This window comes from Suillus subaureus (assembly GCF_016647635.1).
Source record: "Suillus subaureus strain MN1 chromosome Unknown BJ212scaffold_34, whole genome shotgun sequence".
NCBI classification, from domain to species: Eukaryota; Fungi; Basidiomycota; class Agaricomycetes; order Boletales; family Suillaceae; genus Suillus; species Suillus subaureus.
This window is the reverse complement of record NW_024538590.1, coordinates 299,812-323,779: the sequence shown is the minus strand read 5'-3', so window position 1 is coordinate 323,779 and position 23,968 is coordinate 299,812. Positions and strand designations below refer to the sequence as shown.

At 49.2% G+C, this 23,968-nt stretch overlaps 9 protein-coding genes across 9 annotated transcripts; 3 read left to right on the top strand and 6 right to left on the bottom strand.

Annotated features, from left to right (window-relative positions):
- Nucleotides 1-74: 74 nt before the first annotated feature.
- BJ212DRAFT_1219013 (uncharacterized protein) lies at nt 75-371 on the bottom strand (the record flags this gene model as incomplete). The annotated part of the gene is made up of 1 exon (XM_041329346.1): nt 75-371. A coding segment is annotated over one exon (297 nt), but the record flags the coding sequence as incomplete, so codon positions are not given.
- An 802-nt stretch (nt 372-1,173) lies between these two features.
- On the bottom strand, nt 1,174-2,110 carry BJ212DRAFT_1379787 (uncharacterized protein). The gene is made up of 3 exons (XM_041336613.1): nt 1,808-2,110; nt 1,674-1,755; nt 1,174-1,598 (listed from the first exon to the last, which is right to left on the bottom strand). The coding sequence occupies exons 1-3, from the start codon at nt 2,039-2,041 to the stop codon at nt 1,444-1,446; spliced, it is 471 nt and encodes a 156-aa protein (XP_041189216.1). The 5' UTR covers nt 2,042-2,110; the 3' UTR covers nt 1,174-1,443.
- An 86-nt stretch (nt 2,111-2,196) lies between these two features.
- On the top strand, nt 2,197-3,642 carry BJ212DRAFT_1484506 (uncharacterized protein; the record flags this gene model as incomplete). The annotated part of the gene is made up of 4 exons (XM_041340809.1): nt 2,197-2,253; nt 2,509-3,069; nt 3,121-3,515; nt 3,570-3,642. The coding sequence occupies 4 exons, from the start codon at nt 2,197-2,199 to the stop codon at nt 3,640-3,642; spliced, it is 1,086 nt and encodes a 361-aa protein (XP_041189215.1).
- A 2,340-nt stretch (nt 3,643-5,982) lies between these two features.
- On the bottom strand, nt 5,983-7,938 carry BJ212DRAFT_606471 (uncharacterized protein). The gene is made up of 4 exons (XM_041343641.1): nt 7,496-7,938; nt 7,023-7,442; nt 6,916-6,958; nt 5,983-6,866 (listed from the first exon to the last, which is right to left on the bottom strand). Exons 1-4 carry the CDS (start codon nt 7,837-7,839, stop codon nt 6,213-6,215), a joined length of 1,461 nt encoding a protein of 486 aa, XP_041189214.1. The 5' UTR covers nt 7,840-7,938; the 3' UTR covers nt 5,983-6,212.
- A 2,697-nt stretch (nt 7,939-10,635) lies between these two features.
- On the bottom strand, nt 10,636-11,376 carry BJ212DRAFT_1302608 (uncharacterized protein; the record flags this gene model as incomplete). The annotated part of the gene is made up of 3 exons (XM_041333290.1): nt 10,636-10,703; nt 10,762-11,036; nt 11,111-11,376. The coding sequence occupies 3 exons, from the start codon at nt 11,374-11,376 to the stop codon at nt 10,636-10,638; spliced, it is 609 nt and encodes a 202-aa protein (XP_041189213.1).
- Nucleotides 11,377-11,568: 192 nt separating this feature from the next.
- BJ212DRAFT_1379758 (uncharacterized protein) lies at nt 11,569-15,522 on the top strand. Its single transcript, XM_041336612.1, has 6 exons — nt 11,569-11,898; nt 11,955-13,145; nt 13,200-13,714; nt 13,764-13,952; nt 14,006-14,824; nt 14,880-15,522. The coding sequence occupies exons 2-6, from the start codon at nt 12,049-12,051 to the stop codon at nt 15,293-15,295; spliced, it is 3,036 nt and encodes a 1,011-aa protein (XP_041189212.1). The 5' UTR covers nt 11,569-11,898; nt 11,955-12,048; the 3' UTR covers nt 15,296-15,522.
- Nucleotides 15,523-15,531: 9 nt separating this feature from the next.
- BJ212DRAFT_1379757 (uncharacterized protein) lies at nt 15,532-16,672 on the top strand. The gene is made up of 3 exons (XM_041336611.1): nt 15,532-16,108; nt 16,177-16,452; nt 16,481-16,672. The coding sequence occupies exons 1-3, from the start codon at nt 15,932-15,934 to the stop codon at nt 16,601-16,603; spliced, it is 576 nt and encodes a 191-aa protein (XP_041189211.1). The 5' UTR covers nt 15,532-15,931; the 3' UTR covers nt 16,604-16,672.
- On the bottom strand, nt 16,673-18,755 carry BJ212DRAFT_1379754 (acyl-CoA N-acyltransferase). The gene is made up of 5 exons (XM_041336610.1): nt 18,536-18,755; nt 17,469-18,469; nt 17,374-17,419; nt 16,993-17,324; nt 16,673-16,939 (listed from the first exon to the last, which is right to left on the bottom strand). The coding sequence occupies exons 1-5, from the start codon at nt 18,611-18,613 to the stop codon at nt 16,765-16,767; spliced, it is 1,632 nt and encodes a 543-aa protein (XP_041189210.1). The 5' UTR covers nt 18,614-18,755; the 3' UTR covers nt 16,673-16,764.
- Nucleotides 18,756-22,036: 3,281 nt separating this feature from the next.
- On the bottom strand, nt 22,037-23,020 carry BJ212DRAFT_1484501 (uncharacterized protein; the record flags this gene model as incomplete). The annotated part of the gene is made up of 2 exons (XM_041340808.1): nt 22,037-22,343; nt 22,479-23,020. The coding sequence occupies 2 exons, from the start codon at nt 23,018-23,020 to the stop codon at nt 22,037-22,039; spliced, it is 849 nt and encodes a 282-aa protein (XP_041189209.1).
- Between the last annotated feature and the right edge of the window lie 948 nt (nt 23,021-23,968).

Sequence of the window (23,968 nt, the reverse complement as noted above, 5' to 3'; positions counted from 1 at the left end):
TGGCTGGATAGATGACTCTGATTTTGGTGTGGTGCGGGACTGGAGGAGTCCATCGCGTACGCAGCATAAGCAGCCTGCGCAGCACTCTGCGGGGTGTACGGGGACGATATTGGTGGCGTCGAAGATTCAACCTTGGTTTGAGAGGCGTTGCGGGCATGGGAATGATAGGCAGATGAAGTGTTGGGCCTCTGAGCATCAGATGATGAAGCGTAGAGGTAAGGGGTGGTAGACGGTGAGTACTGGGCTTGTTGAGAATATGGATCCAGGAGTGAGTTACCCGTACGCATTGGTGAACGTCCAGAGCGGGGGGTAGGATCATGCTGTGTAAGAGCTCGCTTTGGAAGGTTCCCACTGGAACCATTATAATACATTTCTGAATATGGTTCGCTGGATACACCTGTGGGAGAAGCGCTATTGTTGGAGGGAGGGGGACCTGGTTGAGATTGGTGGAAGGCAATGCTGGATGGGTAGAGGGAATTTGGTGTTGCAGCCATGTGTCTCGAACTAGGAACGTTTTGGGCGTCAAGGTTGAAAGCGCCCTCAAGATCTTCTGGTTGATGGTGACGACGAGCCCTGGAAGATCCGTTACCAGCTCCACTACCACCACCCAATGATGCACTCCTCGAAAGCTGGTTCAAACCTGTAGAAAGGAAAGATGAAGATGTAACGCCCGTTGGTTGATCGTGGTCAAGGATATGAGCTAGACGAGACTGCCTGGATGAGCCAGGAGATTGATGTAAGGGCGGCAATCTCTGACCGACGGTTGTGAGAGACTGCGGTGGTGGTGGAGGCGGTGCACTAGGATAGAGATAAGATGCTCTAGCAGCAGACTGAGCGGCCTGGGCAGATGAAGACAACGGTTCCAGATGAGCGTGAGTTTGCCAGCGAGGGAGATCAAAGTCTTCGTTGGTGTTGGTCATGTAGGCAAGTTCGGGTTCCGACATGCTCTGTCAATGAGGAAACAGTTAGCGCCGCTGCTCTCCTTGCAAGTCAGAAAATAATAGTAGGCCGTTTAGTTGTTTCGTCGTCGTCGTCAACGGCAAGTACGGCAAGGACAAGAAATAAATGGTTAGTCCCAGGCCACAAATGAGTCTAATAGCGCCAAGTTGCCACACGGTTCTACTATGTGAGGGGTTAAGGGTCGGCTAATCGATCTTAGGCCGCAACAACGGATCCCAAATCAATTTTGCTTTTCATTCTTAAAAAATTATTACAGTGCCAACTTCGTGCCAACACGAGTTTTATCCAAGTGGATCGATCCACTCCTCTAGACCCAGTACAACACGTGGCCAGGGGTTACTTCCGTGGCGAGATCAGTACTCACCAACGACATTTGACAACATGATTTGTATTATACGGCACCCAGATTGAATCCGCCACCCACATTATGACATGCCCCCTCACACATGCTTTGCACAGCAAATTGGTTGGATAGGGCAGAATTTATGATACCTCTGGGCCGTGTTCATCTCCAAGGCTGTTGAGGGTAGTAACTATGCCTTTCTCTGCATCAAACAACAGATGAGATCCCCGCGGTGTTGATAAAAGGGTAGCAGGCACATCAACCGATAAGAATATCTGTCGATGAAACCTCCGTGCTAGAATCAGTCGAATATAAATCAGCAACGGGCACGGCAATCCGAACGGAACAGAAAAAAATGGGTTCCACTTACCAAGACGCTGCGCCATCGAAAAAGATACATCAGAACTTGATGATCGGAACAGGGAAGTTGCAGGTCCAAAGCCCTTCCAAGACTCGCTCAGGCTATTGTTGGTGTATAATTGGCTATTAACATCATTTACTTACTGCATGGCCGGGTGGTGCGGGCATAGCACATGCCCAATCTCTGCAAAGCACACCAGAGCGGGCTGCATTCTGCACAGACTCTGGTGGCTGATTCGTAACACCAACCCAAATCATGTATGAGCCCACAAGGCTGGTGATTTGCAAGGCCAGGGCAGGCAATGATGGGTCGGACGGCGCGACATATTTTGACGTAACAGAGATCAAGGAAGGATTCCCTTGAGACGCGGCCGCCATCGTGAACGTTATCCGATACAGTGAACAAGCCCCGCAACGCGACAAGCACGAGTTGAGGAGAGTTGCAGCCAAGCCCTTATCAAAATTCAAATTGAGTCACCTGATATGTATTATTAATAATGCACAGGGGGTGTTCGAATTCAACTGAAACCATCATGTCCTCCAGCCAACCACATTCGCGGCCGACGAGTCCTGTGGATGCGAATGGTATAGTACGTTGCTCACATGGTGAAGCTGCAATAATAAGGACTAGTCAAACATCTTTAAACCCCAATCGGTATGTTCAAAATGGTTTTTAAGTTTCAGCACTTGACATACATTCGCCGCTCAGTGAGTTCTACACTTGCTCGAGATCAATCCAGAGTGAAAGGTGTAAATTTTTTTGTGAGGATCTCTCCTAGTGCATGTAGAAGTAGCTGAAACGAATTTGCCCAGATTGGGTAGACGACCCTATTTTTTCCCAACAGAATATTCCTGTACCTCACTCTGTACCTGCAACTACGCCTGCGGCGTTGAGACCGCCTCCTTCTCAAAGGCAGAGAGCCGAATCGGCTCGAGCATTGAGCACACCCCAGAAAATCCCCAGGAAGAGGATAGCAGACATAGCGAACGCCTTAAATGAATCGGAGCCTCAGGCCCCTTCAACGCCACAACATAACAGCCCCCAGCAACACGCAACTGATATGAATGACCATACGCGCTCATTTCTTTTTGGTTCCCAATCATCTCAGGCCTCGACGATTGGAGATTGGGAAGGGACATCGCCAGGAGATGACCCAGAACAAAGTGGTTCTTCTAGGACCGCGGACCAAAGTCTTAGAAATCTAGACCACAGGACACCAAAGAAACCTAGAATTACACCCGTGGAGCAGCGATTCGGTGTCCAAATCCCTTTTCCACTGACTCCACCTAAGACAATACGCCGCCGCGCCGACAGTTCTGGCCAGGGCATATTCCAAACAGATTTCCCACAAACTCCGACTAGGAACAAAGGCAAGCAGCGGGAGAATAACGTCGGGGAGCAAACGGTTAGCCTGGATTCGGCTGTTGCAGAGAGACTTATTGGAATTTTTGTATAGACTTCAGGCGCGAATGCTCGCGTTTCTGGCCCCCTTGAGAGCGGAAGCAGCACCCTCGAACGCGCCTCCGACGTCCCTGCGCGTACCTCTAAAACTCTCGAACGCACCTCTTCTAACCCCTTTATTATTCACCAAACTACTGGCGAAAGCATTGCTTCGTATCTAGAAGCACTGGACGCCTTACAGTCGCCGTCATATATTCTCAAAATGGAGAAGAAGCTCAGCGCGCTGGATCAAAGCAATAAATTCAAGGCGAAGTACCTCGAGAACCTAAAGGCTGCGAAGGCAGAAGTGGAGAGTGAAAATGCACGTTTGATAACAGAGAATGCGGGTCTTCAGAGTGAGAATGCGCGGTTGGCGCACGCGAATGCGCATCTGCAGGAAAGGTTGCTACAGTAGGAATTCTGCCCGTTACTATTCGTTTCCTGTCACGCTCAATGTCTTTCCAGGTCTGAGAACAGCAGCCGCGCCAAAGATATTGAAATTGCGGCTATCAAGTCCCGTCGTCCTCCAAATATGTGATTTGATTCTATTGGAATGGCTGTTTTCTTGGTTATTTTGACGTGGTGTGGAGGTAAGGAGTTTCTACTGCAAAGTTAACGTTCAAGGGCGATTTCACATAACGATCCAGGAAATCTACAATGTGTACCGGACCCAATCAACCAGTTCCATATTTATCCTTCAATATTTTTGTCAAGGCACATCTTTGTTCTCACCAATTCACTATCGGTTGCTTCATCTCGATCTCACGGGGGGAATCTATGGAGGCATTAATATTGGCGCCATGTGCGAACAGATCAGATCGTTGGGAACAATTGTGGCCATTCATCTGAGGCTTTTGTAGGATGGAGCACCAAGTTACTTGCCGTAAATCCTTTGGAGGTAGACTATTCAACATTGTGGAGGACTACGGTCTTAGAATCATAGTCTGTCCTTGCATTGAATTATTCTTCCTTGCCGTTTGGCTCAGATCCCAGAAGCAATAAGTAGTAGCCTTTTAGCGCAGTCTTCTTTCCTCACGCGCGATGTGGAGGATTTTCGTTACCGCTATCATAGCCACAATAAATCGTAAACTTAGGGCCTTTTCATTATCATAGCATGCGATGGGCTGTAAACCTTCTCCGGAGACACATGGAGAGAAATGTTATCCGGAGGCGCGAGAAAAGTTTGAGGGCCTACGACGACGAAAGAAGCGGATTTTGACGTGTATTTCCGAGAACTCCAGGTACACGATTATGAAGAAAGGACAAAGTAGTCGATCGACGTGTTATCTGAGAAGAAAAGCGAGGCCGCCGCACAAACACACTCCACTGGCATGTACGACACCGACTGCTTAGTTGGCGCCGAACTCTATCGGGAGCATCGCATGCCGCAAAGAAGTAGGGAAAAAGGGATTAACCGCAAAATGGGCCAACGATTCCCTCTCGCAGAACCCCCATCGGTATGGAGGAACTAGACAGAAATAAGACAAGTCAAACTGCTTGTAGCGACTATGGCTAGTACGCAAGATTATCCGTTTCAGTGTGAATCCGTTGCCGTCTTGCACATGTGCCGCAGCCAGGTGGGCTCCGGGTAGAGTTGCGTTTGAGGGGCACGTTTGAACCGAAATAAAATCGGAAGCAAAAAGAGTAAACGAGAGCCAGTAGCGTACGAGATTAATCCGCAGCCATGTTCAAAGTTTTTGAGGGCCTTTTCAGGCATAGTGTCTGGAAATAAATGGGCGTCCAGTTGCTGCCGAGCGAGTCGTGCTACAGCATGAGGGCTTAGTTGACCGCAACGCTCTGGATCCAGCTAGAACCCATCAAAGTGCTATACGGATGGGTACAACAGCTCCGACGAAAGGAACAGAAGGAGTTCCGGTAAAGGGGCTCGCTCGTGCTCGACACAATCCTTGCATCCCGGGCTCACCGAAAGCCACCGACAAAAGCCGAGCACAGGGAAATTTGTCTATCTTTGTGCAAGCGACAGTCTGACCCCCGAACGCGCCTAAGGGACATGGGAAGCATTGTGGGTCCAGTAATCTCTAGTAGGAGTTCACGTGGAAGACCCTTGATTATTGCCGCTGGACCAGAACTCTATTACTCACATTTAAATGCAAATATAACTATCCCCAGATCCGCAAGGACGAATATCGAGGTCGAAGTATTATTAAGAGCATCTCCCATGTGATCAGAGATGAGAAGGCCACGAAATGTCGTCTTAGAAGGTCACGTCAAGGTGCAAGAACCTTGTGGGGTTGTGTCCCGGTGCTCTGATAAGAGATATGCGAGTTGATGCTCGGCCCATTGACAAGGGTGTGTTTAGGAGGATGCGACTGCGGACCTATTGTCTGATATCAATTGTTTGGGTCAGCTTAACCACATGTATCAACTCGCCGAGTGACAGCTTGTCCTCTCCTGTCCTTCAAATGCACAAGCGAAGTCCATCCATATTCTATGGATCTAAGATGGCAAACGCTTGACAACAGGTACGCTATCTTGAACATCGAACACTGGATGTCGATAGTCTCCCATGCTCTGACAGATTGGCAAGGCTGCAGCTCTGGCCCGAGGGGCGCACAAATCAGGCTGTCTGAGTATTAATATGTCAAAGAAATTTGCAAGAAGTGACCCCAAGGGACGCGACTTCGGTATATACATAAAGCTCCTGTCTTTACGTTCGCGCGTGAGGATTTCAATAGCACCGAAACGAGTGCTCGAAGACTCAACTGTCACTAGAAACGGCATCGTTCCTGTGGGCCATTACTCGAAAACAGCGCTCAATGAGCCTGAGCATGTTGACGATATGCTCGGCGTTTACGTGCAGACATGATCCCATCACCCCGAAATTAATGAATCGACGGTGCCGGGAGACTTCATGTAATCGGTATCAGGTTGAACTACTCGTTGACACGTCAGTGGGAGGTCTAAAATGCTATGATTGTATATCGGAAACATATGCATAGCAATTCATTGGATAATGATATACTTATCTGACAGTCTGTATCCATTCCAAATAGTGTCTGTGAATGGTAAGTGTACGCTGGTATATGCAAAAATGATAAACAAGGAGTGTTACATATGTCCAATGTGTGGTGGTGTAGAACACAATATTTAGCAGAACAATCTTCGCCACCAAAGGACGAATCTCGTCCACCAGTCTCCACGCCACCCATCGCTGCGTGGCTTGGGACTGATCCACATCGACCCGGTGCCGAAGTGAATTTCTTTGCCTTCTCCTCTCTCTTCCTCGCCCTCCTCGATGTCGGCGGTACGAGCATTCAAAGGTACGGTGAAACGCGGCAGAGCGCAGCGGGTGATGAATGAAGGAAATACAGTTAGTAGTGATAACAACTCGGGATTTGGAAGATCCAGAGACGTCCAGATGCGCAAGTAATCCTCTGGATCTTCTGCGACGAATTCTGATCGAAGCGGGGGTAATAATTCGTCTTCTCCAAGTTGATCGTGTGGGGTAAGGGAACTGGGACAATCTTCGGGAGTGTCAGAAGAAGGGATGGTAGCGCCGGAGGATTGAGAAGACGCAGATGGGAGGGAATGTGAGAGGGCGGGCATATCTAAAAATGGGTCGCTTGTAGCTCTCGCGCGTTTTACCTGGGTAGTCATGGCGATTGGTGAAGCATACGAACCAGTCGTCTCGCGGTGAGCGGACAAAGGTTGTGAGCGGGAGCGCAAGTGCGCAGGCTGTGGCTGGTGAGACCCGCAATTGCTGTCGCGCTTTGAGGATGAAACTTCTTCAAAAGCCAACACCTGAACGGCCGGTTGAGTACATATCAACGATCAACGAACAACAACATACTCCTTTGAGAACATCGATAGCATCAAGCATGAAGTCTTTCCCACTATGCCGTGTGAGAAAGGTAAGTATTATGGATTTAGACACCAATGAATGCTTAGAATGCTTACGCAGACTCTTTGAAAACAGCGTCATCGAATTCCCAGCGTATTCGGTTCGCCCCCGCACCGCCAAGGGGCTCTGGGACAACTTGGAGCCGCAAAATTGCCCACAAAGCCTGAAAGAACGGTTTGGTTCCAGGCATGCCCATGGTGCACCAGGTCTTAACAAATTTATCTAATCGGTCGAAGCGTTCTTTCGCAGCTACTGGACCGCCTGGATTCGCTCTAGAATGCGGCATCAACGAACCACCAGGCTGAGTTGCGTTAATGTGTGCCTGAAATTCCGCGTGTCGACGAGCATTGACGCTCGCATGGTAAGCAGAGCGAATGGATGCCTGGAGGCGTGAAAATGGTGCTCGTTGAGCAGGAGGCAAATTTGCTAGTGTTTGGGTAACCAGTCGCCCAGACGCTTCATCTTGGTTGAAGTACCTAGTGACATGAAATATGATTAACAGGGCAATCGCTCGAGAACAAAGACATACCATGCACGACAAAGTTCGGCAAATTTCTCGAGCTCGCTGCGAGAGACTCCAAGAGGAGTGATCGATCGATTTCGAGAAGTAGGGGGCGGCGTTGGCCCAGGGCGACCATTTCTGCGCCCTCTGGGTCTGCCGCCAAATGAAGGAGAGGATGGCGGTATTACACCAGGTTTCGCAGCTGGACTTCCAGGAGGCGAAACTGCAGAATTCGAATGAGGAAGATCATAAAGGAGTGTTTGCGAATTTGAGTGCGCATTTGTCAATGAAGAATTTTGAGATTTCTGAAAGCGCAGAGGTGGTGGAGGACGTGGACGAGGAGTATTGAATTGGTAAGAGGGACCTGACATGTTTGACGATACGAAACCAGCTCGATTCGTCAAAAAATCTGTGCTAAGAAGTAGCTTGAATAGCCTCTTGAACTTTGACTTGAGCTTGGATGAACCACGCGCTCGAGATTAAGACAAGAGAGTGAGAACAAAAAATGTATCGCGATGCGACTAACTGATACAAGCTGGCAATGTAATTGACCCACAGAGCGCTAGATTGTTAGGCACAACCTACGTTGAACGGTGACAATGACAACGGCTGGACGACGGCCACGGCTGCGCTAAGTCGACTGCCAGCAAGCAAGGCAACTAATTCCCAAATTTCGGTCACCGCCACAACACCCCAATGTAGTAATGGGTGCTGGCAGCGGTCTGGCGACACCATCCTTCTTCTGACTGCACCATCCATCTGCTGCCAATGGAAGCTAAAACCCTGAACATTGGCCATCTTTTTGGCCGTGCGGTTTCCGCACCAAAATGTTGATCAACGCCGAGCTCTTGAGATCGACAGTTATGCATCTTAATGATCACTCCGATGTGGGCCGTGTTGCCTAGCCCTGTTACCTGACATTTGTTCAATCTTAGGAAGGTGATTTCGTCAACACGCCTGTATTTCCGTTCAATCACATCTTTAAATCACCCTTTGCATCACATCCTTCAAAGGGCGCTTTGTCACTTCACCGCCTCCTTCACCACCTGATCCGTTGGCTGCTGTCGGGCCGCCATTACAGTGGGGGATCACCTTGTCTGTCATGTGATCCCGTCTCAGCCCAGTACTTGGCATTCTCTTTGTACCTGCGTCCTTGCATTTCATCAACTGTCCAGTGCTCACACCTCAAATAAGATCTTGTAATTTACTCCGGCATTCACAATAGCATGTCAACTGCAAGGCGAACATGCGTTTGACACGGTGTTGATCAGTGCCTCTGATGCGACGCAGCCGATGTACAGCGCTCACTCGGACTGCGATACAGACGGTTTCATGTGCGTGATTGTTCCAAGCGATACGTCAAACCTCAGCACCTGATTTTCCAGGCACCCGGGCGTCTTTCCGGATTCAACGGCTGCCCGTGTATAGCCGTCCATGTTCGAGAAAATAACTCTCAATTTACATTGAAAAATCTTCTCACTTCACCCACCTCGCTCTCATTAACTTGTCAATCGTCATCTGCGCCTTTGTTTGCGACGACTGTTGGGATTTACGCTACTCTATCGGGACCAGCTTCTCTAACAGCATGTCAACCCTACCGCTTTCGAATCTCGTCATCAACCATTAATATTGGCTAAATGCATCGCTGACAATTCTTTGCGCGGTGTCCGAGGGGACCTGTACTAGTGCCCCTGTTAGGTCCCTTGTTGTGATGATGTTGGCAACTGCGTAAAGGGAAGCTGTGCAGGCTAGCCTCTTTGAAACGTCATGCTCGACACTATATCGTTCACGTAAGGCTGTCTAATGAGATGAAATGAGGGTGGTCTATATTCTTCGAACTTCACGATCGTAACCGCCCATCTGTTGATGATCCCTCCGGCAAGTCGCCAAGTGTCTACCCTGAACAAATGTTCCAATGTACAACTCCCGCGGGCCTGTTACTCACGTGCGGCGCCCCGTTTGATAGACTCGTTCATGTAAGGAAGGATGGTACGTATTGCTTAGACTGTGCCTTTGGCACTTTGGCATGTGCTAAGCACCTACGTCTTGGGATAACGACATTAGATACCTCTCTTTTCGGCCAAGCCATGGGTAAACAGGCCACATGGGCTAACAAGTCCTTACATGGCGAAAGCATAGCGGGGTTTAAAATGCAACGGAGTGTGAAATTATCTCTCAAACCTACTCCGCTAGCTGTTTAATTGCACGCCGGGGCAGGGCGCGCTTCACGCGTTAGGTCGCGAATTTATTTAATCTCCAAAAATTCTCAGAGAGATCGATGTAGACCTACTGTTTATGTATCCAGCTTCTTGCGCTACTTAGTTAACCGGCCGTCAGGTGCGATGCAAGCAAGGTACGTCGAAATCTTTGGTCTTGTCGACCGGCCGCCACCATGCAATGAGCTCGCAACAAATAAAATAAAATAAAAGTGCCCGGACAAACGACTCCTTTAGGTATCGAGGCAGCGTGGTCGCGCTGCAAAGAAGCCAACGACTTTTAGCAAGTGCCAGCTTATTATCTTTTCCCTACAAGTTGAACCAGTTTAATGGTTCCGCTACTTATCTTGTTCACACCCCATTCGATGCAGAATTTTTTACTTTGATTATTGCTTCCGTTTGTATGCCTTACTTACAGAGACTCAGGTATTGATTCTTGCCGTGAGCTTATCTCGATCTCAGGAATGATCATAAGGTGGACACCGTGGACGGGGACAGTTGATAATACAAAACTCATCTGCGTAGAACCGGACAAGTAATAGAACAAAGTGATGGAATAAAAAAGATCGACTGGGTAAAACATTATTATTCTAAAATTTCCTTACACGTGGATATCCATTTAGAAGATGACCCAGAGTGACTCTTGTAACTTATTTCTGCACACAAAACCTACCCCTGCCTCGTGAGGGTCGTACGTACTTGACTTCCGCAAAGCCGCTACAATAAGCCAAATTAGTAAGGGTTTGAGGAAAAGGTAAATAACCGTGACCGTGGATCTTGGAGATGCGATCACACATTAATATTGACGGGGTGTCATGGCAAAAGGGCAGTATGACGAGCATTTGTATGTCTGGACGTTGAATGTTGAAGTATGTTAATTGTGCGCAATCAAGCCTCTGTAGTATTAATGTTGACGACGTGTGGGACACACCTACGGCCTATTAAAGTCTACTAGTGGGAGGCCTGACCATGGCGGATTTCAAAAAATACGCCGCGATGTATGTTCGAATTGTTACGGTCTACACAATATCAGGATGTCTTAACCGATGTCAAACTGTCGAACTTTTACAGACTTACTTTGTTCTGAAAAACCTTGGGTGAAGTTCAGCCCTAGTAGAGACTGCGGTGTCACTGCGTGACTGACATCTATTTCGGGCGTGCAAAGTGGTTGATTGTTGTACGGCCGACATTTACGTTGATCCTTGAAGCTTTGGTGAAGAGGGCCTTGATTGGTGGAGAGGGACCGAACGTCACATTGCAGGGACGGTAAGACTCTGACTATCACCAATTGGGGGAAGCGCCGCATCTGGGCATAGTCGACTGGCTCCAAGATTTGGGACGACGAGCTATTCCTACAACAAGCGTCTATCCTGGTCTATCACGGCAACCAAGAATGAGATCGTGTTGATGGAACTGCCATACGTACCTCTTGACGGGTGTAACCGAACGACTTTCAAAATAGGTGACATCCGAAAACGAAGATTGGTTGGGTAAGATGGGTGCAGTATTTCCGCCGCGTGCGATACTTGAAGAGTTAATGCCACAAGGTCGAGAGAGATCCGATCGGATGAAACAGATGAGATTTCGGAGCGGGTAGACTGCCAGAAATATGCCAGCGCGCCGATAGGTCGAACTTGAAGAAGATGGACTTGGGTAGGCACGAGAAGGCAACGATAGATCGAGATCATTCATTGTTTGGGCAAGTCGAATCATTCAGAACGCAGTGATAGCAAAGAAACACGGAACCTTTTTTTCATGAATCAGGTCGGCCGCGGTATTTCGCGAAATGTCTTTCGTGAAATGGAAATGTTGCCTTGCCGCAATTAGAGTTCTATGTCAGCCTAAGAGATCTATAAAAGCAACGGCGCACCGTGCTGATATGAACCTTTTGTTGCACCTTCCAGTTTCGAGCTCGTCTCTGCCGTTACTAGACGTCACGGTATCCCTTAAAGCTCGCGGGCCGTCGCCTACACTCACCGTTCCACATATTGCCGGCAACGTACAAAGCCTTAACAACGTTGCTTACCTCGCGCTTCCTAACCTAACCTTGGTGGTCTGTTGTTTGTCATTATAAATTTGACATTCATATCTGTTGGACCATCATCATCATCATTGTATCAACCAGCCAGCCAACCAACCAACCACGGGTAACCGCAACCGTCCGATTATAGAGTCACGTCTAGAAAAGATAGAGATCAGTAGAACGAAGAACAGGTTAGTTGCTTCACTACAAAGTGATTTTGATATGCTGACGGAACTCCATCATCAAGATCGTAATTGCCAAGGACCGTCAAGTTTACAGCATTACCGATAAGCTTGATAAAAACTACCTGTACGGACCCGTTCATAAGTCTTCATATTTTTATGGCTCAATCTGCCACTTGGGTTTCCGTGATGACAGCGGCAATTCCCGACGACCGATCACAGCTTGTTCAGGCTTCCCTGTCTGACGAAACATCATCAGCTGCCTTTCGCTTTCCTTCTATCCGCCATTCTTTCAATAATCAAACTCCTCCTTCTCATTTCGATACCACAACCATACCCCGTCCAGGAGCGATGGACTTTGCAACAGCTTCACATCAGCCAATGTACAACCAGGCTGACCTCGATCAAGCATTTAACTCATTGCAGACAGTAGACAACGCCTCTCCATCTCATCATTTGTCTCAAACAATTCCTCAACATAACTTTGATCATTCAGATTCTCGAGAGGTCTCAGATCATCCCTCATATGATCTCTTTTCAAACAATAATAACAATTTTGCCTCTCAGCGGTACCGCGCCAATTCTTCTTCTTCTTCGTCTCTTGGCCCTCCTTACGCTATGAGCCCGGACGGAGTATACTCTCATGCCTCCTTTGGCGACTCCGTTCCATCATTTGGCTCCAGCAATACTTACGACATGATGAGCAACGTCTCGTACTCGAGTGGGAAGGTTTCTCCATTGACCCCCAATGACGCCATGACTGGCATACAGCAATCTCCGGTCTTCCCCCACTCTTTGGGCATAAACGGACACCAGAAGGACTTTTCGAACGGCCACGCATATCCGGAACTTCTCAACGATCGCCGTGTTTCAGGTGTCGGCGGCGCTGGTTATCACAATGACTTCTCCGATGATTATGGCATTAACGGCGGTGCAGGCTATCCTCCATCGGCCCTTCAACCATTCCAAGATCGCATGCGCTTGCAACCTGACAGTCGTTTTCCCCATTCTGGCCTACCTCCTTCTGTCCCTTCGCATATGGGACACAGCCCTGATATGTTCCGTGGCGTGGCCCCGCAAGCAACGCACTCGTTCCGCCCTGACTCTGGCCTTCCTGGCTACGATGACGTGCAATATTTTGGAAACCCCCATGCCGACATGTCCCTCCGCATGCCCAGTATTGGGGATGGCTTTCCTGGGATGAGAAACGGGCATCCTGGCATGGGCTCCTCCAACGACCTTCAGGCTTTCATTCGGTAAACATTATTACGTTAAATACACCTTCTCAATCTAATGCCTTCACTATTTAGACCCTACCTCGATCAGTACGTACGAACGCCAAACCGCCTCGCGTTTGGTGAACGCACGGTCATTGTCATGTCGAGCAGGGTGGCTCAAAAATCATACGGCACTGAGAAACGCTTCCTCTGCCCCCCTCCAACTGCAATCATGATTGGGAACTCTTGGTGGACTGACGTGGTACGCCGCGGGGAAGAGCCAAAACTTTGCCCTCCTCGTGTGACTGTCTGCATATCGGGTGAACCTGTCCCTCAAGAGGGTTCCATCGAGTGGACGTCCGCCTCCGGCAAGATCTTTGATGTAAATGATGCCCCTACAGGCACAACATACATTGGTCGCTGCGTTGGAAAGCAGTTGTTCATCAGTGATGTAGACGAGAAGAAGAAAAAAGTCGAAGCGCTTGTAAAGATCACTGCTCCGTCTTCTGACGATGAGCCTGAACGCGTTATCGGTACTTTCCCGAGCCGTCCTATCAAAGTGATCAGCAAGCCAAGTAAGAAGAGACAGAGTGCAAAGAATCTCGAGCGTGCGTAGACTCACTGTGGTTCACGATGATTCTTGACCGTGATTCTCAGTATGTATAAACCATGGTTCAACAATTTCACTCTTCCATCGCTTGCGGTCTCAGACCGTCTCGACGAAATACCTCTGCGTCTCCGGTTCAGGTTCTTCTTTCAAGGGTTCTGACGGTGCCCCTTTGATGGGGATCGATACCCGTGCGCGATCCAGCACTCCATCATTCATTGCCCGTACTGCAAGCTGGGGTCAGTTTTTCGTCTACACTTTTTTTTTGCCCTCGCTGATGTTTTCATCTTAGATCCGTTTGTGATGTACATTGTCGATGTCAACAAACCAGCTGGCGGAATTGATACCCCTCCCCCACCACCCCCACAGCCTGACTATCCTTCACCTCCACCAAATGCCATTCCTTTCACCAACAACGGCAGCCAAATACCAATCTATTACAACCAGACAGTGGTGCTACAGTGTCTGGTCTCGGGCGTTGTGTCTCCCGTCTTGATTATCCGGAAAGTTGATCATCAGACGACAGTAGTTGGAGGAGGCCTTCAGGAAGGCGCAAAGGGCGTTGCAGACCACTATTGCTCACCAGGCGAAGTGTGTGGTGACCCAGTCTCCCAGCTTCACAAGATCGCCTTCGAAGTCTATGACTCAACAAAGGGCATGCCTGAGCCTGGAACCCCCGGTACAACGGGCGCGTTCTTGTCGTGCATGGGTGAAAAGGTTAATACCTACCGTCCAATTGAGGGTCGGCTGTGGAACAACCCGCCGAATGCAGGGTCGACATCCCCTATTTTGCCTGGATCACCTGTAGTTTCAACACCAGCGTCCATGTCAGGTGCCGATTATTTCGGGCAAGCCACTGCAAGCGAGCCAGCATCGCCGTCTTCATCAAATGATTTTTCAAATGACGGCGGGCGCGTGAAGAAGGGGAAACGTTCAACATCAAGTGCCGGTGTTATTAAGAACCCAGGCCCAAAAGGGCGGCGGCGCCCGACCTCCGCCGGGTCTGCGTCTTCTGGGCGTCGCGGATCTACTAGTGACGCCGGCGCATCATCGGGTGCTCTTTGGCAAGTGGATATCGGCGAGACGAGCGTCTGGACTATTGTCGGCACAGGTACTACGTAATTTTCCATCCCCAATGGGTCAATGACTAAACTATGATTTGTCAGATCAAGTGCGATACAACTTCTATGTACCGCCCGTATTGTTCGACAACCAAAACGCCCCTCAAACAGGATCATTCCCAATCCCATCGAAACCCGTTACTCCATTCCCGGGTGTGGTGAAATATCTTCCTCCTGACCGTGCTGCGGAGGCACCAAAGTCTAACTGCGCACAATCGCGTGGCGTCTTGTCGAAACCTAATCCCCACATATCAAAAATGTTGACTGTATACGGAGAAAACTTCAACAAGGCAGATCCAGTACACATCTTTTTCGGATCAGACCCATCGCCATATGCCGAGGTGAGGTGCACTGAGGTGTTGGGCTGCCTACCTCCAGAAAACCAAGTTGCGAAACGCCGTCCGATCATCATGATACGGCCGGATGGTGTCGTGTTCCCGTCACCTGTCATGTTCCCTTGATTGTATTTATCGGTATATCTGGTGCTCGTTCGTGGCCTGGTCTGCCTGCTTGGATATATCCCTATAATTCCGCCATTCCCAATGCTTTGAACATGTTAGGATCTGATAGTTGCTATCTGTACACCATGGACCCAACTAAATCCCAGCGCGAGACAGTACTATGTAGCCCCCCCTGTATCATATCTGTTAGAAGAATTTCGATTTGATGTTTCTATCTCCTGTCTGTCGCCCATCATGATCTTCTTGGTCGATACGGCAAAGACCGTGAAACTGCTTTGTTCTTTAGGCTTGTTACAGTCATCATCTCAGTTTCTCCTTATCAGATCTGAGCACCGAGTTCGCCAAGTTTTGTACGTTACATTCCATCATATCAACATATTTGACAGCGGTACGCCCACCTATCATCGCCCTACACGCGAACGGACTCGTCGTATCGGGTGCAAAAACGCTATCTACTAATCACGCGGGTGTTCCAAAATTCATGCGCAATCAAAAATCGTTGTATCGGGTCCAAAATACCATCTAAATCACTCTTTAGCGGGCGTAACTTGCAGCTTGCCAGCATTCTTTTTGCATATTCGTGCAAGCGAGGTGCTCCAAATCCCTTCACCCTCCCGCAGCGCACTTTGATCCAGAATGGGTCCCCAATACAGCTCGCACCTCTCGTTCTCTTCCACACCTCGTCTCCTATGGCATGCATACATCAAATATCTATGGAACCCGCATCCTGGCTCCTGGGTCAGTCAGGTCGCATATTCATTCCGCATATTAGCGTTCCTGCTTATTCTGCCAGTCGTGATTCTGACACTGCTGGTGCGTATCTAACCTTGCCAAATTTGTAGATCCTCGCTTCTTCAATTATTGATCTGATTCCTCACCAGGATATCACCTCCTATGTGATCGCACGTACCCTCGGCATTGTTGACGATGTCAAAGCGTCAACAAGCGACCAGCCTGTTGTGACTGCTGAGGGCACGCCCTCGATCCTTGTTGAAGATACGTCATCCGAGGAATCGTTCCCCGCGGAGCAAGACAGCTACATATCTTCGGTTCATCGGCAATATAATACCGACATGAGGAGTGCGGAAGTACAGGAAGAAACGAAGCTCCAGGCTTACTTCACGGGAGAGGAGGATCTACAGTTGTCTAGCGTTGGTGTTCTCTCGCCTTACCCGTCTCAACCAGTCATCACCAGTCCACGAGAACCTGCCTGAAGATGGAGCGATGAGAATGGAAGGTCCACGTGATGTACAGGATGAGGCCATGATCCTACGCCGACGGGGCGCCCAAACGCAAAGTGATGATTAAATCAGCCTTTTTAGAATCGCCGCTAGAACTACATTTTTTGCACCGTGTACGATGACATGATACCGATCAACGTCCCTTTTTACTCTACAGCTACAGTAATATTATTATCGATCAGGAAAACAAACACGCAAAAGAAACTGGCCAGAGGTGAGGTGAGGTGATCAGTAAAACCGTAGCTGATCCCTGGTGAAGACAGGTGGCTTCCAGATCAAATTATCGGCATAAATCCGACGCCTGCGTTTGTTTCGCACTTTTTCATGTTTCTCCAAAACGGCTTCCGAGAGACAAATGATATGTTGTCCTTTGTAGTGTTTAAATAGCTGCAACGTTGTGCACCTGCAAGCAATTCATTTAGCGTTACATCCCAGAGATCAGGTTCTTTCACACACGTATTCATTATATCCGCATGGGTGATAGACGTCTTCTGTGCAATATCGTCAATGCTCAGCTCATCTGTCGTATTGATGAGTAATTCCACGATGACCTCCGCCCAATATGCACGGTAGCTGAGTAGGCCCAGATCGCTCAGGGGTTTTTCAGGGCTGCCAAGTTTCCCCTCTTTCTTACTCAACTCGTAAGAAAATTCGATGAGCAACTTGCCAAAGCCGTAGCGCTGATGCTGTGGTAGCGTCAAGATACATGCGACGTTGTAATTCTCCGCTGACTCCTTCTCTTTCGAGAAGTAGCCGATAATGTGGCAGCCTGTGGAATCTCGTAGACACTGGGATTACGGTCGGTATAAGATAAACACAGAATAACACTGTACACACCATGACATAATACATGAACGGTGTCACGTCATAGTACAACGTCTTGCTATAAGGAATAGTGAGATATTTGAGCTTCGTTGCCGAGAAGGACTCACTGATCTAGAAAACATTTGGACAATAAACTGAGGTTCCGACACCAGCTTAATTGCCGCTTCCCATCAAGTTCGAAGACCGAAATGTCTTGGTGGCGGTAGATCTCGTTGCCAGGTGGATGAAATAGTGTACAACGTTGTCGGTGGCGCGAGAGCATCATGGGCGACGGAAAGTATGCGAGACAGAACTCGCAGATGTACAACACGGGTAGATGCGCATATTCCTTTGGATATGGACTGAAGTACCACGCTTCAACCTCGTGTTTGCCGATCTGCAAACGGTTTAGATTCTTCACTCGCGCGATTTCTGATATTGACTGGGTCATCGAACCGGATGTTCGCAGTTTCTCGATTTCTTGTTCTTTGCTGAATGAAGAGATGGAAGGGGGCGTCTCTACTTGTGCACCATTGACGTTAAGTTCGAAGGTGTCCCCTTCGCCATCGACATCCATCTCGCCTTCGGCGTCTACGTCATCTCCTTCCATTTCTTCTTCTTCTTCTTCCTCTTCATCATCGGTTAACTTCCGCTTCAATGATGGGGCAGGTGATGGCGAGGGAAAAGCAGAGCGGCCAGGGGTTGAGGCAGATGTGGGTGAAGCAGCCGCAGCAGCATTTGATGTCGCTTTCTTCAATAGTGACTGGGAGCGAGGGGCCTTTCCCGGAGCTTTTTGTAGTGAGCCAGGTCCAGCTTTCTTGCCCGGTGGCAGCTTTGGACGGGGCCACTCGAGGTCTCTGCTCAAGATAAGCCGAGATCCCGTCACCCACTCATCCAAACGCTTGTTAAACTGATCCCAGTGGACAAAATACTCCCACTTGTCCTCTGGTTTGTCGAGCGCATCTTCTTCTTCCTCTTTCACACCACCTCGGGAACTTGTACGTTGTGCTAACGCTGAAGTATACGAGTTCACGGGTTTGTCACGAATTGATAGTATTTCTGCAAGCCGCTCTTCCTCCCCGTCTGGGGTTGGACGGCGGATGTAGATTTTGCACCCAACAGAGACAGTCTGCGGAAAAAAATTGATGAGTCAGCACCTTGGAGGTCTGTGTGAACTGAAGCTGCGGAAATTTACTTGGATGGTGTACGTCCCCCCAGGTGTGATGGATGCTGACTCCTGTGAGCCTTCATTGTTGGCATGCGCAGAGACCATTCTCGAGCAAAAACGGCGGCGAAAACTGAGTGCTAAGGGACAAAAACAGATTTTGCGTCGCTCGTGTCGACTTACCGAGTCATGAGGGGGAAGTTGAATTTCGCTTACTCAGCTCACAGCACAGCAACCTTTGCTTCCATAGAAGTATTTCACCACAGAGGCCGAATGTTTAATTATGAACAAAGACGATGCTAGACAACGGCGCTCAAGTCTATAGGCTACGGTTCCTAGAAACTGCCTCCCGTTGATACCATAAGAGGCCTCAACTTGAACACCTGGAATTTAAATAGTCTAGTTTGCAGCGTGTTTCGACCACTCCGCTTTTTAGACATCGACTGCCAGGGGGCACTCTCCAAGTTAGTTCCAAGTGCATAAGTCAGCATCAGCGCATTCGGATCATTAATGCTAAAAGCACAACAATTCAAAAGCCGTGCAACCGGCGCTGCGCGATTCTTCGTCGAACGCATAATTCCGTCGAGTGCGCGCGGCGTCAAGTGGTCTATTAAGATCTGATTCTCTATGAGATCGCCGTCCCTACCTAGACCCGCCTGATGATGATGAAGTCTGAGCTCATTTTCGGGAGTTCAAAAGCTGTGGTAGCCGCAGCGACTCGGAAACTCGCACCTTCGGAAAGACATATAACCCTTGGCCGCGGTGTAAAAGTCTGAATCCTGCTGGTGATAATTAGCGGCAGGGTAAGCATTCTCCTCGTACCCGACAAATTCTGATTTGAATGACGATAATGGAGCTTACCGATTTCCACCGAGTAAATCTCGCAGAAGTCTCGGAAGTAAACTATATAAACTTACCGCAATTGACATGTCATCTCGACTGACGGCACCGCAGAACATGAGGACGCGAAGTAGAGAGAATTTCCGAGCTGTCGCTCCTGTAATGCTCTAAGTGCCGATCAATACGCAATGGCTAGGCTCTGATGGCGCAGCGGAAGGGCCTAGTGACTGAAACGGTTCGACTTTGATTACATACCTCGTGATGGGACGGCATTGAGCTTTGTTACGTCTGTGGACATAAGGCTATCGCTCAGGGAATCGAATAGACCAATTTATTTCTGTCATTGTATTTCATCGCTCCTGAGCTGCAAGAACAAGCAGAAGGTCCTGACCAGAAATACGTGATATGCAGGTTAGACCCGTGTTATACCCTTTGGATATGTGCGGCACTCTTTTTCGCAGAGCTTTGAGAATGGCAGTGCACAACAGAGCGCATTCGCAACCGCAATTAAGATATTAATGTGTTTTTTGCAGAAGAACGGAGGAAATAAAACGGGGTTGGGAGGGTACAAGTCTTCGTCGATGCAGAGGCCATTGATACGATGACGACAAAGGGGAGCGCTCATGAGTCATAATGAAGGGTCATGGAAGGTTATGGTGACGAAGAAGGTTCGATCCATGCGACTAGTAGGCGCCACGACGCCAACGCCGCCAACAACGTGGCGAGGGGTGTGAGGGGTGTGGCCCTGATGCCTCCGGCTCGGATACCTGATTCGGAGGACAGGGTCGGAGACATCCCCGCTTGGCCATTGCCAGTTGGTGTAACCTTAAACGTCGTAGCTTGATAGGGCTTGACTCGTTTTGTCCTGGGAATCGAGTGTGCTGTCAATGGCATTCGATTACATAGCTTGTGATTAAACTGCCGAGAAATCTTTAGATCTGCAAATTAGAAAATTTCAAATACAGGCCTTTCATGCTATCAGTACTAGATGATCCTACATATTTAGATATTTGCTCTGCTAGCAAGAACGAGGAAATTTGTGCGCCGTTAGTGGTAAATATTAGCCCCACTTAGATTGTTACTAGGGCCTGCGGCTTGTCTCCCCCGACGGACTTTGTGGGGAGTGGGGCGAAGCATGGCTGTATATACATTGCATGAAGTATACCTGGTGTAGCCTCTTATTTGATCACATACATAAGCGGTGACGATTTTTAAGACGCACGGAGTACCAGGTGTTCAGATAGAGTTCACGTGGCGACCAGTAGAGAGATACTAAAGTTGTAGACTTGTTCATCATGACGAAGTGGCATTGTAACGCGGCGTTTCTGGCAGGACAGATCGGGTCGGGAGTGCCAAGGGGCCTGGCGCAGTAGCAGGAGTTCTGGCTCGAAGTCGGTAGTCCTGTTGTATGTTGTAGTTGGTCCTCGATAGATAGAGCCGTAGCCTCCCGCTATAGAGGTTTGGCCTTGGGTTTCCCTTGCAGTCCGTGCCCGTTCCAGCATCTAACGAATGAAAGAAACGCAGGTTCGTGAGTTGCAAATAGTTGGCCAGAGCCGTAGAACCAGAGAAAAAAATGCCACGAGATCGACTTCTCACATCTGTGTACTTTGTGAGAATCCCTTTCTTCCACATTAGCGACTGAGTGAAGAATAATAAACCTGGCGCAAGAAGGTCACGCACCTGGGAGCATACCGGTCTTCGAAGAGCTTCCCATTTGATGGGTTTAATGAGAGCGGTATTCAGACGCGATCTCAACGCCAGCACGCATGGTGATATGTGCCCACTGCTGGCGGCATCCCCTAGATGCGATTGCAACGCTCTTGTGTGGGGGACGCGAAGGAGTGGTCGTACGATAAAGGCGATCAAATGTTCCTTCTATCAGAGATCTACGACAATACCAAGGGCGACACACCAAGTCTGACTCGCTGCATGACTGGAGGAATGATTCAGGATTCAGGCTAGTGCGAGTTGGCAATAAGCAAGACCCGTCATGGCAGTATGCATCGGGCCAGCTCATTAAAGCTCCGCGCAGACTCGGAGCCGTAAATGCATTCCGATACCTGAATCGATTTGCAGGCCTGTAACATGGTCAGATCGATTAGTATCGAGCGGGCAAAACGGCCTGCGGCAATCATGAACGTTCTGAATTGATATCAGCCTGAGCTCGAGAGATATGACGAACTTGAAATAGCACTACTTTGACCTACAGCTCCAATCAGCAGGAGCAGAGAGAATGTCTTTATACAAGGCCGCCTAAGGTTGGCCTAAGGCTCACAGATGTGGCAACTTGAAGATGAGCAGCAGTAGATGACAAAGCCCCGGGTTACATAAAATGTTCCTATCGCAATGTAGTTGTCAGCATTTCCAGCGTCGTTTTCATCCCACCCACCATCTCCTCCCAACGACGTCGACAATGGAGCCAGAGTGCGACGAGCTTAAACAAACACCAGTGGTAGAACTCGATCAAGGAACACAAATTCGATTTCGGAGACAGCCATAAACGGCACAGGCGCGGGTAGTACAAACTATGTGGAATAAACTACTGACCACTGCAAGCACACGCGTAGAAGTAAGATGAGTGAAGCAAAGTAAAAATTGGACGTCTACGGTACACTGCGCCTCCACAACCTATTGCTGTCTTGTCATTGAAGTCATTTTACAGAACAAAACAACTTGAACAGTTCTGCTCCCTCACTCTTTGGAGGCAGTGTCATCCTTCTTCTCCGCCTCAGCCGTCGCTGGCTGAGGCTGCGCTTGTGTTGGTGGCTGCTGCTGGGGCTGGGAGGGCATGAGATGTGAGAGTAAACCCTGTGGAATCTGGGAGTACACCTCGTCGAGCTGTTGACGGAGGTGCGTGTTTTCCTCGCGGAGATGTGTGATGTCATCGCGGAGTCTGTCATTAAGCGCTCGACATTCCTCCCATCGACGATTCGCCTCATCTGCGGACGCAAGTGCTGCATCCAGTAGTTGAGAACGCGACTCGAGGGCTTTAACGTGCCTATAATGAAGGTGAGTCAGATCGGCACAATGCGTTTAAGGGATGAAAGCAAGAAAGAAGTGAGACTATACCCTTTTTGAGAGCAGAATGGGAAAGAAAAAAGAAAAAAGGCAAGGATGAGAAACATGCACTTACTGATCCCTACGTTCCCTGAACGCTCTCTGCGCCTTCCTATTTTGCTCTGCCCGCTTGGTCTGACTCAATGGACGACCATTGGCCTTTGAGTCATCAGGACCACCAGGCTGACCCTCAATCTGTGGGGAAGGTTGTTCACCCGGGGGCGGGTGGGGTGGAGGTCCACCGAACTCGGGCCCCGGAGGGCCAGAGAAATAAATGGGCATGGGCGATGGATGGTGTCCATGCGGGGGTGGTAACATTGGAGGAAGAAATATGCCAGGCGGAGGCTGCTGGAGCTGCTGTGGTGGCGGCGGCGGCGGCTGGGTGGTTGTTGTTGGGGGAGATTTACGTTTGCGAGAACGGGTTGTTGCAGCTGGGGCGGCTGGCTGTGCGGGTGCCTGAGATGTGGAAGGTTGGGGCGGCAGTGGGTCGTCGCGGAGACGCATTGCAGGAATAGCCTGTGGAGTTTGTTGCTGTTGCTGTTGAGGTTGCTGCTGCTGCTGCAGAGCCTCAGACTGCTGACCTTGCTGCTGGCCCGGAGGAGGGTAACCGTGTAGCATTAGCAATGATCGCTGGTATATTATATTTGTCTTAATAAAAGGTGCAGTGAATTGATATGTTTTTGGATGCTAGGGGGATGTTTTCGCTGATCGACTTTCAACGACGGTCGCGTTGAGGAGGCGCGAGTATTAGTAAGAAAATCAGATGGTGGGAGTTTGTTTTTGTTTGTAATGGGTGTTTCCCACCCATAATGTCTCGATTAGGAAATTATATGCTCGCCTCAGTTTTTTGACCACCGCCTGCGGCAGTATTACGTGCGCTCGCATTCCGCGTGTATGAGCTGAACGTCGCGGCCATCGATATTTGATAGTTCGAAGTGCACCTGTCGATCATAGAGAAGTTGGACAACGAAGATCCCTAGATTTAACGGGAAATGTCGAAGCAATGATAATCAGTTTATCGCGACGGAAGAGGCCGATTCCACGGGGAGTCGAAGGCAATGCAGTCCTTCTGTTCTAGTTCCAGCGCTCCGATCGCCGAGCATGCGCAATCTGTCAGCAGGATGTGTGTTCTCGTGATGATGAGATGAGGGGTTGGGTGAGACGGTTGACCAAGCGCGACGCAGCTCTCAATTTTATGTAAGGTGTCTTTGTCATGTGCTGACCATTCTCCTTGGATAAGCAGCTCAAGCCACGTTCAACTATGCAGCTGCGCTACGAGCACACTTCTTTGTGTAATGTTCTGTCTGTTTTCTGCATCTAATGACATTTACCAGGCTGGACGACGCACAGTGGAGTACTTAGTCGGCGAGCCCTCGAGCGCGGTCCGGTGTATCGTGAAGTCTTAGCGCTGAGCCGGAGCAGTGCTTGTAAATGGCCGGGTATGCAGATCAGTTAATGCAGGAATTTCAATTCACGCAGGGCGGCATCGACCGGGAGCATATGCATCAGTATGTCCGCTCTTGATAGAGCAACTTCTTTCACCGCGTCGTATTTTCAGATTCGCGA